This window comes from Dendropsophus ebraccatus, chromosome 4 (assembly GCF_027789765.1).
Source record: "Dendropsophus ebraccatus isolate aDenEbr1 chromosome 4, aDenEbr1.pat, whole genome shotgun sequence".
Classification (NCBI taxonomy): Eukaryota; Metazoa; Chordata; class Amphibia; order Anura; family Hylidae; genus Dendropsophus; species Dendropsophus ebraccatus.
In genome coordinates, this window is record NC_091457.1 from 21,644,130 (window position 1) to 21,655,674 (window position 11,545).

Consider the following 11,545-nt stretch of genomic DNA (forward strand, 5'->3'; position numbering starts at 1 on the left):
CAATTGTATAGAGACCCCCCTGTGTTCCCCCCCAATTGTATAAACCCCCTGTGTGCTCTCTCGTTTGTATAGAGACCCCTGTGTGCTCCCCCGTTTGTATAGAGACCCCCTGTGTGCTCCCCCCAATTGTATAGAGACCCCCCTGTGTTCCCCCCCAATTGTATACAGACCCCCTGTGTGCTCCCCCGTTTGTATAGAGACCCCCTTTGTGCTCCCCCCGTTTGTATAGAGACCCCCTGTGTGCTCCCCCCGTTTGTATAGAGACCCCTGTGCTCCCCCTCCCATATAACATAAAAAAAACAAACACTGATACTCACCTGGGTCCGACGCCTTCGCTTCTCTTCGCTCTTGTGGCCACACTGCAGCTCTCCCCTTGTTCTGGCGCCGGCGCAGTGACGTCACTCGAGCGCCGACACCAGAGATGGAGAGCGGCCTCTTGTGACCGCTGCAGCCACAAAAGTGACTGACAGGGAGGGAGCCAATAGCTCCCTCTCTGTCAGTGCCGCTGTTGCACAGTAACTATGAACGCTCGTTACGAGTGCTCATAGTTACTGTGCAAAGGGGAGCAGCGCTGCAGCCGGGGTCCGGACAGCTGGCCTCCGCGGTCCGTGTTTGGACCGCAGTCCGCCAGTTGAGGTCTCCTGACTTAGAGGTTTATCTGAAAGATTATTGAAGCCAAAGCCATGAACAGGTCAAAAAGGAAAGACAGATTTCTCCTCTTTTCAAATCCATTTGACTTTGGCTTCTAAAATCTGTCAGATAAATCTCTCTGTGGAATGGCACCCTTACAAGCTTCAGAAGACCAGCTCCGGTAAGGGCCCGTTCACACTACGGAATCTGAGCCGAAATTCCATTTGGACTCGGTGCAGAATCCTGCCTTCTATCTGTTTGAATGGGAGAGCTCACACGCCTCTGCTTTCTGCTCAAAGAATTGACATAAAAGGCAGATAGAAGGCAGGATTCGGCGACAAGTCTGCGCAGGGGGTTCCGCACGGAATTTCGGTTTGGATTCCGTAGTGTGAATGGCCCTAAGAGGAAGTGAGCAGCTACCGGGAACTATCAGCAGGTTCATATGCTCGAACCTGCTGATAGTTTTCCCTTAACACATATGTCTCATAATATTCTGGCTGCACTAGAGGGACATTAGGAGCTCATTGCATACTGTTATACATGGAATCCAATAAGTTTCCTCCAGTGGCAGCTATTAGTTCATTACAGGGTGGGGTGTCACATGACCAGATACCGCCATGTCGCGACGTGCAGACTGTGATGAATAAATAAGTAAATAAGGTGAACCCTATGGTGACAGCGAACATCAGTCGCAACAAATCTATCTTTGAGGTATTTCTTGCAACTGTGAGGTCGCTGGCACGACCACCTGTGATCACAGCGGCCCAGTAACAGAAATTGTGGTGCAGCCCCAACCTTATCCTGCCAAAAAAAAAAAAAAAAAATGTATAAGTAAGAAAAATTTCCCAGAATCTAAAACGCGACGGTCGCCGTCTGGATTTTCGACTCTAACGTTGTCATGGCGACCATGACGTGCTCTCGCGGGTGGTGACCGGAAGTGGGGCGCCAGTCTCGCGGTAACCCAGCGCGCAGCCTCGGCAGCTGTGACGTCACGGCGCTCAGTGCAGTCCTGTCCGCGCAGCACTCTCCTCCTCCTCCGTCGCCATCTTCGTCACAAAGCTGCGGAAATGAAGGACATAATGAAGATTTTCGTCGGTAACGTCGACGACCGGACGACGCAGCAGGAGCTGAGCGAGCTGTTCGAGAAGCACGGCACGGTGGTGAGCTGCGCCGTCATGAAGCAGTACGCGTTCGTTCACATGCGGGGCTCGGACCGCGCCACGAAAGCGATCGAGGAGCTCAACGGCCGCGAGCTCCACGGCAAGAAGATGGTGGTCGAGTTGTCTAAGCCTCGGCCCCAGAACACCTGGAAAATCTTCGTAGGCAACGTCGGCACCGACTGCGACGCATCCGACCTGCGAACCATGTTCGAGGCCTACGGCAAAGTGATCGAGTGCGATGTGGTGAAAGGTAATAGCCGAGCTAAGATGGCGGCCGGCTGCTAAGATGGCGGCTGTCAGTGCGCGTCCTCCGTGTGTGCAGTGTAGGGAGCCTCTTCCCCCTCAGTATTGTTATCCTGGTGGAGGAGGAAGCCATGACTCCCCCCATAGGAGGGCTGCCCTCTCAGGCCATTGTTGTGTCCTACGCGTAACCTCCTAAAGATGACGACCGCCAGTCTCTCATCCCGTCCACCGCGCTTTATCGCCTTCACTTAGTAGTTTCCGAGCTCCTTTGTGTAATATGTATAGGTTTTCTTACTGTCGTGTGGTAAGTGGCGCCATCTGGTGTTATCGCTACGCGCAACCCTTCCTCTGTCTTGTAGTGTGAGGACACATATTTAGGGGGCAGCTAAGTTATTGGGGGGCGCGATATGATGAGGATGGAGGTCAAATGCCCCCTGTGTAAAGAGAACTGCATCGCCATAAAGATTTCCCTCCATGGTCGGTGGTCTTATAGATGCGAAAGTGGCCGAGTATGCGCACTGCCTCAACATTTACACCTTCACTCTGGGGGGACAGGTGACCACTGGGATTGTGGGGGTCTACAGGATAGGGGATAACTACAGGATAGGGGATAACTAGCTGATCAGTGGGGCAGGAGCGCCGATTCCCCCGTGATTATGACGGCAGGGTTTGGTGGAGCAGTATACTTGCTTGGCCACAGGACCTCCGGACACTGTGATAGTGAGTGGAGAGGAGGCCAGTTATCTTGCTGCTACATTCATCTCCATTCTCTTGGATCAGTGGTGGTCGGATCCACTCCATTACGTCATTTATCCTGTGACAGGAGAGTAATTTTAATTTTGGGTAACCCCTTTAAGGAAAATAGGTCTTACCCAATGTGTTTGTTCTGTATATATAGCCATATTGTGTATATAAGGTGATTTCCATAAGGCTGGCTCCACACTGTACATGGGCAGTATATTAGAAGATATATACACTGCAGCATACTAGCTTTGGCCCATAGGGTATAATGGACTCAGCACAGACTACTAGTGATTATATTTGCTCCATTATATTTTGCAGAACCCTATAGTATACCACGTGTTCCCGAAATAAAAGTATATATTAACCCAATCTAACCACTAACAGTGTGTGCTCAGTCCATTAAAGGGATTATCCAGCGCTACAAAAACATGGCCACTTTTCCCCTCTCGTCTCCAGGTCAGGTGTGGCTTGCAATTAAAGGGGTTATCCAGCGCTACAAAAACATGTCCACTTTCCCCCTACTGTTGTCTCCAGTTCAGGTGTGGTTTGCAATTAAAGTGTCTGTACCACCAGGCCCAGGCTGAAGCACTGGAGGCGGGCCGACCCACTCCCAGTGGGAAGAAACCCCAGCCGCTCCATGACGTGACTCCATTAGAATCAATAGAACCCTATCATAGAGGGGCTAGGGTTTCCTCCCACTAAGGGTGGGTCGGCCCGCCTACAGTGCTTCAGCCTGGGCCTGGTGGTACAGTCACTTTAAGCTCCATTTACTTCAATGGAACTGAGTTTCAAAACTCCACCCAAATTGGAGACAACAGTAGGGGAAAAGTGACCATGTTTTTGTAGCGCTGGGTAACCCCTTTAAGTTATATATTGCTTGAATAAAGTTATTTTAGTAATGTAACTTACATAAACTTACATAGAATATATTGTTTATGTATACACTATTGTTGGGGCACTTTGTTGATCACCCTGCTCTGTATTCGGTCTCTTTATCAGAGCAGGGGGACTTAGATAGCCCTGCAGTTCCCGACATGTATGTTGGTGTCAGCCGAAGGGCCTGTCGAACCTTACTGGTGTCTCTGAAAGAAAGTTTATATGTTAAAAAAAATATAGATTTATTATATCGTTATATTACAAAGTAATATATAGTATTAAAAAAAAACTGCTCTCCGAAGTACGTCTTTGAACCTTTTGCCACTATGCAGACATATACCTCCTACATACTGCCCCCATGCCGTATGTTACTTCTCCCGCCTGAGATTACACCTGACAGCAGAGATGTGGGGGCCATGCTGGGTAGCACACTGGCCGAGGCAACAATAGTCAACACCTGAGCAGTTTAGTTACGTCACCTACCTACTGCAATGTCCCTTGCTACCTTGTTGGCACTGTGAAAGGTGATGCCATCCCATGCATGAAGGAACATGTAATTTGTTGCTCTATAGGCATATACAATGGAGGATGCTGAGGAAGTTACATTCTCCTCCTTGGTATGTATGCATGCATTCAGAGCGGGGGCGGAAAAGGGCAGCAGTGGTGTGAAGCTTTTCATAGTTCAGCAGTAGGACGAGAGCACATGACTTTAAGTAGGTGACCTAACTTTATTATTAAAGTACAATTAAAGTGGTATTCTGGGCACAGCTCTACTAAGTTGTATGACTTAGGAGGGGGTGAACGAAAAATATCACATACTTAACTCCCTTGCTTCCACTTCGCAGCTGGTACTAGGCCCCACCTGTACCCCTTTGTGTTGATTATTCCGTGACAAAGCAGGTTTGCTCAGCCAAATCGGTCACTAAGGTTTGACCTAGACAGCTGGTGATTGGCTGAGCAGGACTCTTCTAAACATACAGCTTTGAATAGTCATGCCCGGACCACCCCTTTAGGGTGCATTCACACGTACAGGATCTGCAGCAGATTTGATGCTGTGCCTAGTTATTTAGATCAAATCTGCTGTGGATACGGTGTGTGAAGCTACCCTTAAAGGGGTTGTCCAGCGATAAAAAATTATTCACAGAATAACAGACATTACAAAGTTATACAACTTTGTAATGTATGTTATGTCTGTGAATGGCCCCCTTCCCCGTGTTTCCCCCCACCCACGCTAGACCCGGAAGTGTGGTGCATTATACTCACCGCATCTCGTGTCGTCCACGGTCTCCGATCGTCAGCAGTGACGTCTTCTTCGGGAGCTTGGCGGATCTTCCCGAGTGCCGGCCACCCTCTGCAGCGTCATCCGAAGCTCAGCCGCGATTGGCTGAGCATAACTGTGCTCAGCCAATCGCGGCTGATGACGCGGCCACGTCATCAGCTGCTCAGCCGCGATTGGCTGAGCACTAGTTATGCTCAGCCAATCGCGGCTGAGCTTCGGATGACGCTGCAGAGGGCGGCCGGCACTCGGGAAGATCCGCTGGCCTCCCGAAGAAGACGTCACTGCTGAGGATCGGAGACCGTGGTCGGCACGTGACAGGTAATGTATAGCGCACCACACTTCCGGGTACACGGGTGGGGGTGGTGGGACACGGGGAAGGGGGCCATTCACAGACATAACATACATTACAAAGTTGTATAACTTTGTAATGTGTGTTATTCTGTGAATAATTTTTTATCGCCGGACAACCCCTTTAAGGTGTTCTATGATCGGCTTGACAGCTGTGGTGCCGAGTGTGCCACCTGCGTCTCTTCTATCAAATGGAAGCTCAGGCAGGTGATAGCGACTCTAAGAAAATACTACTTCCTTAATGATGGTTGAACAATCCCTGGGTAACAAATTAGTCAACATGTCATGTAGAGTCAGATTCATTATTGTTCAAATGCATCCATAGCCTTTCCGGCAGATCTGCCCCAAATCATATAAAATTAAAGGGGTTATCCAGAGTGGGCGTGGTGGTGCAGAGTGGGCGTGGCGGTGGAGAGTGGCAGGCAGGTGGGAGGTGCAGGGCGAGCGGTGTGGCGGGAGGTAAGGTGCAGGGCAGGTGGTGCGGTGCAGAGTTTCGGAGGTTAGGTGTGGCATGGAGTGTCAGGCGGGAGGTGAGGTGCGGCGCAGAGCTCAACAGCCTCCAGCTGCTTAACAGACGCGTCCTGGAGCTGTACAGTGGGATCTGCAACCCACGATCCCGATGTACAGCTTCAGTAATGACAGCGACGCTATTACCCTATTCTGCAGTCCCTGTGGCCTCCTCCAGAGACCGGGGACCTGCATGTGCAGCCGGGAGGGGAACGTGTGTGCCAGGGTGAAAGGAAGAGGAGGGTTAAGTGCACTTCTGCCCCAGTCCCCCTAACACCCCCAGCTGCCCCAGTCTACCACAGTCACCCTCAGTCACTCTTAGCTGCCCCAGTTTCCCCTAGTCACCCTCAGTCTGCCCATTTACCCCTCATCTATACCTGTACTACTACACCCCATTTCTATACCTGTACTAATACATCCCTCTTACCTGTACTACCATACCCTCATTTTTACCTGTACTACTACAGCCCTTATCCACTATACCTCCACTACTATACCCTACCTAGATGGAGGCACAAAGACGATCTATACTATATGGGACACAGGGTGGGAAAACTACTAATATGGGGCACACAATGGGCTTGTGTACCACATGGGGCACAGGGGAGCACTGTTACACTGGGAAACAATGGTTGTTGGCTCAAACGTCATTAAAATAGTATCTTATGCTGCAGGGAGAAAAATGTTCTGTTTATTTAACAAAAAGAAAAAAAAATTGATTTAAATTGAAAATCGACAAATTTTTTAAAAATCAAGATTTTATTTTTTGGCCATATCTTCCAGTCCTAGTGCAAATAAGTCATGGATCCTGTTATAAATGGAAGACTAAAGTGAGCTGCCAAGTTCTTTGTCGGCTGTAGTTATAGGAGGAGTAAGGTCGGTCTTCAATCGGTCCAAAACCCTGGTAGATTTCTCAGCCTGTTACATTAGTTTAATACATAGCCTGACTTCTTGGTTAATTTGGAGCTTAGAGATTGTTCACATTAAAGGATTTTTTTTCCCCTGAAATAACACTACGATCTATCAGCTATTCTGTGGGTAAGCATCTCGGAACCCCACCAGTCATCTTGCATTCTCTGTTGTAATGGAGCCGTGTGTGGTCGTACGTGTCGCCCCTTCATTCACAGTCTTGGGGGGGATCTGTTTGCGGCTGATATGCGGAGAGCTGTGGACAGGAGATAAGTGGTGTTTGTGGGAAACCAGCATTGGTGATCGGTGACTATGCATTTCTTTGGTTTTCTAAACATCCCTGTAACATAACGTTTTGCACATGATACAGTATAGGTGGATAACGTATTCTGAACAATGTATAACCTATATTTTTCTTTCCTCTCCTTGTATGCTGCTTCATCAGATTATGCGTTCGTTCACATGGAAAGAGAAAGCGACGCTAGGGAAGCTATCGACAAATTGAATGGCAGAGAGATAAGAGGCAAGCGGATTAATGTGGAGATGTCCAATAAAGCTCATAGGCCTATGAGTAGTAATGGTAGCTCCCATAGCGGTCGCTCACGTAGGTCTCATGAATACCGGGATGCACCCCAGGGCCGCACAGAGACCTATAACCGCAGGAGAGCAACCGAAGCAGCTTATGCATCCTATGCACTGAAATCGCAGTATGAGCGCTATGGGGGAGATTCTGCGCGATATGATTCCTATGAAAGCAGAGTGCGTCCACCTTCCCCAATGTACTACTCGCGAGACAGGAGTCCCTTACGGAGGTCACCCACCAGAGCGTACTATGAGGGAGCAATGACCTCGGCTGCACTTGCATCAAAATATCGTTCTGCCACATCAGACTATAGCTCGTTGTCATCCGCCTATGGGGTCCAGACAACTCCGTCGATGTCATCTGCCTTTAGTAGCCAGACGTCCGCGTTAACCTCTGCCTATGCGAGCCGAGCCCCTACTACTGGAAATCAGACAGGATATGAGACACAGGCCGCAACATACGGCGTAGATACCTCTTATTCCCAGGCAGCTGCTGCTGCTGCTGCCGCTGCAGCTTATCGGCCTCAAGGAGCCGCTCTAACCTCAGGATATGCTACACAGATTCCGTCAATGTCGTCGTCCTACACCGCACAGACGCCTGCCAACCCTTACGGATCAATTTCTACCGCTACTGCCTATGCGCCGTCAGCAGCCATGGCTAATGCATATCGCCAGCCACAGACTACCGCCTATGATTCCTCCCAAATCTCCGGTCTCGGGGCTCAGGCTGCCTATTCAACCATGCCGGCTACCAATGATGCGCTCATGTATGAACGCACCTGTCTGTCACCGCCACGAACCTCGGCTACTGATAGCTTCAAGAAAACTGCTGATCCATACAAAAGGTGAGTAGCTAAGCTTTGTCGAGTACCATTTCACCTCTTTGTGTCCCGTTTTGCTCATAACAGGATATGGGCAATCAGTTTTCTGTGTTGTTTTTTTTCCCCCTCCTTGTGTGGCCTTATGCCAGGTGTAAATGCCGGCTACAGAAGTTTTAAGCCAGCTAGGACATGCTGTAGGCTGGGTTCAAACTGAGACTGGGAATGGGTTTACATGTCCGATAGGTTAGAGCCATATCCCCCAACCCCATTCTATGAAGTGGAATACACACATACCGTATATGCAGGGGGGGGGGGGGGTAAGCGTCAGATTGCAGAGGGTCTCACCACTGGGAGCCCACATGCTCATTTTAATGTCCATAGATCTGCCAAAGAGAGTGCTGCACTCGACTATCTACATCTGCTCCATAGAGAGTGAATAGAGCAGTGGTGCACATGGGCAATTCCCTGTTTTGTTTTTTTTCTTTTTCTGTGCTGCAACTTGGTTTGCTATTCTCTATCATGGGAGTACTGACCGCTTGTACCTATCCTATATATAGGAGATAAGTGTTTTAAGGTTAAACACCCCTTTAATAGTCCTTCAAGTGTTTATCCTAAATAGAGGAAAAAAATACTTTCATAAACAGCACCATCCATGTCTTCTGGTTGTGTGCAGTATTACAATTTAGCTCCATTCAATTAAGTGAGATTGAGCTGCAAAACCCACACCCAAACTGAGGACAGGAGGGTGCTGTTTTTAAGAGAGCGGCCATGTTTGTCTAAGCCTGGATAAGCCTTTTCACTTCCTCAGCAGCTCACAGCGGCGTATCTGTTTCTCATTGCCAAGCTGCCCTCCTCTTCATATTTTGGTAGTCACCCTTCCTACCCTTTCTGCGGCCAAAGGCAAACTTATAAACCCCTACACCTGCTTGCTGACATAAATAAAACCTCATAGGATCAGTAGCCCCGGTAGAAGGCAATGCAGTTTTTGTAAGTGATTTCCAGACTATTAAGTTATAACTAGTCCAGTGAAAGAATTTATTGCCCACGGGACTCATCGCATTGCAGCAGTCTCCTGACAACTTGCAGCCCTCTTTTTAGAATCAAATTTTGTTCTGGGTATGTCATTTTACAACTGAGCATGCAAAAGCCTGGCCTACATGTCGCCCACTGATGGCATTAGGTTGGTGAAAGCACCTGCCTGACAAACGCAGACTGTGGCAGAACAGTCCCCTGATACGTAAGCTTGCCCAGAACTGCCTGTAGGCAGACAGTATTTCATCAGGGACTTATATGTGCGTAAATGGGGAAACTGATCGGTAACATTGAATCTATTTAGTTTAATAATAAAGTTAAAAAGAACACCACACCAGCAACTTGCCAGCGTCTTGTGTTTTTGCTGTGCCCATAACCTCTCGGCTGGAATCCCCGACCACCCAGTGCACTTGATTTTTATAGGGTAGCAACCACGATCTGTAGTTCGCTGTGACCCACTACTCGTAGCAGTCTTTGTAAATGCTTATAGATGCCTGCTAAGCTGCCCGATCGTCGATCCAGGCCCTGTGCCACATAAACTCTGGATAAGAGCAACACTGAGAACACTGCAATCCCAGGGTAGAAGCAATTCCTCTTTCTTTATATTATTTACACTATAGCTATATTTACCGTGGGATTTCTCCGGACTTAGAATTAATTTCCACATAATGTATAGAGTTTGTGGTTTCTACTTGTGTGCTTTTCTCGTACTTTTTCTCCAGCATTAAAAATTCCTTTTGTGTTTCGACCGCAGGCTCGCCCCTGACCGCCGTTACTCTGAACTATCCGATTATCGCCGTTTAACACAGAAGCCGCAGGATCCATTCCGCCGATCGCCGCCCAAGTCGCACATGGATTTTCGTCGCACAACCGAGACACAATCTGATTACACTCAGTACGCCGCTCAATACGACTACCTAAGATCGGCACAACTACCTGGCTATACGCGCCGCATGTAACATCGCCTCTTGGGTCATCGCCAATGTAGGATGGGGTGTTTATAATATAGTATAACTGTTAAACCATGTCTCAAGTACAACAAGTATTTCAACAAAGTCACTGCATTCTATGACAACCAGGCAGATTTCAGGGTTGGTTCTTAGGATCACTGATCCGCTAAGTTTTTTTTTTCCCCCTCCGTTTCTCATCCATAGCGTCTGCGATCCAGAAACCCTAGGGTTCATAAGTTATAGACATGGCATTATGGGTTTCTAGAGAAGTTTTCAGTTTAGGCTTTGTCTTTAGTATAAGGCGTCTAGAGCAGAGAACACCCGCCCCCCCAAACTCTGCATTATTAAATTCTTCAAACACAAGAAAATCGCATTAGAGCAAAATTTATAAAGAGGGTCGGATGTTTGTCCGATATAAAATACCTGTTCAACTTTTAAATGGGTTTTCTGTGTAAGAATATTGATGGCCCATCCTAGAGATCTGACCATGGAGGATGTGGACTCTCTGCATACTGGCCACTCAGCTACTTGAAGAGGCCGTTTCATAGTTCACATGGGTCTGTACGTTATACATTCAGTAGCAGGAGATGAGGTTATTGCTGTTGTGTCCCCTTTAAACAGCTGATGTCCGGGTGCCATCCATCTCATAGGGGTGGGAAATCAATATTATATTGGAAAACCCCTTTAGCTGTAAAAAAAAAAAAAAAAGGGGGGGGGGGGGTAATTTCGAGCTTCCTTTTTATTTATGGTTTGATTTTTTTACCGAAAGTTAAAACTTGACGCCACACTTACATGTAGCAAAGAAACTTTTACACCTTGAGACCAAACAGGCCGTCTGCAGCAGGAGCCACATTTTTATGATTTCCTATAACCACAGCTACCATGTCTTTAGATGTAGAGATTACATATTGCGATTTTTATATAACCATAGTGCGGACTGTGTATTTCATGCATCACGTGCTAGTCGCTTATTCAGTATTTTTTGTTTTAAAGGGCGCCTGTTGTATTTTTCATAAATGCAATTAAACTTTTTATGTTATGATTTCGATTTTTGTTGATTTATTTATTCAGCGAGCGCACAGATTACTGCAATCCCCGTACAGGTAAGGTGGGACAGAGTATGGCTAATGGACCCCATTAAACTCAGTGGGGTTTGTTGTGCAGGGGATACACACGTCTCTTTTTCATTCTGTTTGGACATAGGTGTGTTCAGCTGATTCAGTATGACCAGCATTACATGACTAGGTGATTTGAATACAGCTCTATTCAATAATTCATCCACAAGAAAAGTATACACGGTTCAGGCTACAGTGTAAAATATAAAGGGTGCTTAGATCTATATGAAATAATGCAGCATCAAAACAACTTGAAAAGACTGGTAATCAGAAGTGCAAGACAATGGCTTTTCACAAGGACCTCATGTTAACCAACTTAAGGTAAATTTACTGCAATTACATGATAATG

General features: G+C 47.6%; 1 protein-coding gene across 2 annotated transcripts; it reads left to right on the forward strand.

The window, feature by feature from the left end:
- The first annotated feature begins 1,611 nt into the window (after nucleotides 1-1,611).
- Nucleotides 1,612-11,123, forward strand: RBM14 (RNA binding motif protein 14). 2 transcript variants are annotated; one of them, XM_069965248.1, is made up of 3 exons: nucleotides 1,614-2,040; nucleotides 7,142-8,123; nucleotides 9,886-11,123. In XM_069965248.1, exons 1-3 carry the CDS (start codon nucleotides 1,698-1,700, stop codon nucleotides 10,088-10,090), a joined length of 1,530 nt encoding a protein of 509 aa, XP_069821349.1. In that variant the 5' UTR covers nucleotides 1,614-1,697; the 3' UTR covers nucleotides 10,091-11,123. The 2 variants fall into 2 exon arrangements, with proteins under 2 accessions (XP_069821350.1, XP_069821349.1); XM_069965249.1 differs by lacking the exon at nucleotides 7,142-8,123 and having other exon boundaries at nucleotides 1,612-2,040; nucleotides 9,886-10,018.
- The last annotated feature ends 422 nt before the right edge of the window (nucleotides 11,124-11,545 follow it).

What these genes read in the sequence shown, in the direction of transcription:
- RBM14 (XM_069965248.1), top strand. Translation starts at nt 1,698, where the DNA reads ATGAAGGACATAATGAAGATTTTCGTCGGTAACGTCGACGACCGGACG. An exon ending in CGAGTGCGATGTGGTGAAAG is followed by an intron (nt 2,041 to 7,141) that starts GTAATAGCCGAG and finishes CTGCTTCATCAG; the next exon opens with ATTATGCGTTCGTTCACATG. An exon ending in ACTGCTGATCCATACAAAAG is followed by an intron (nt 8,124 to 9,885) that starts GTGAGTAGCTAA and finishes TTTCGACCGCAG; the next exon opens with GCTCGCCCCTGACCGCCGTT.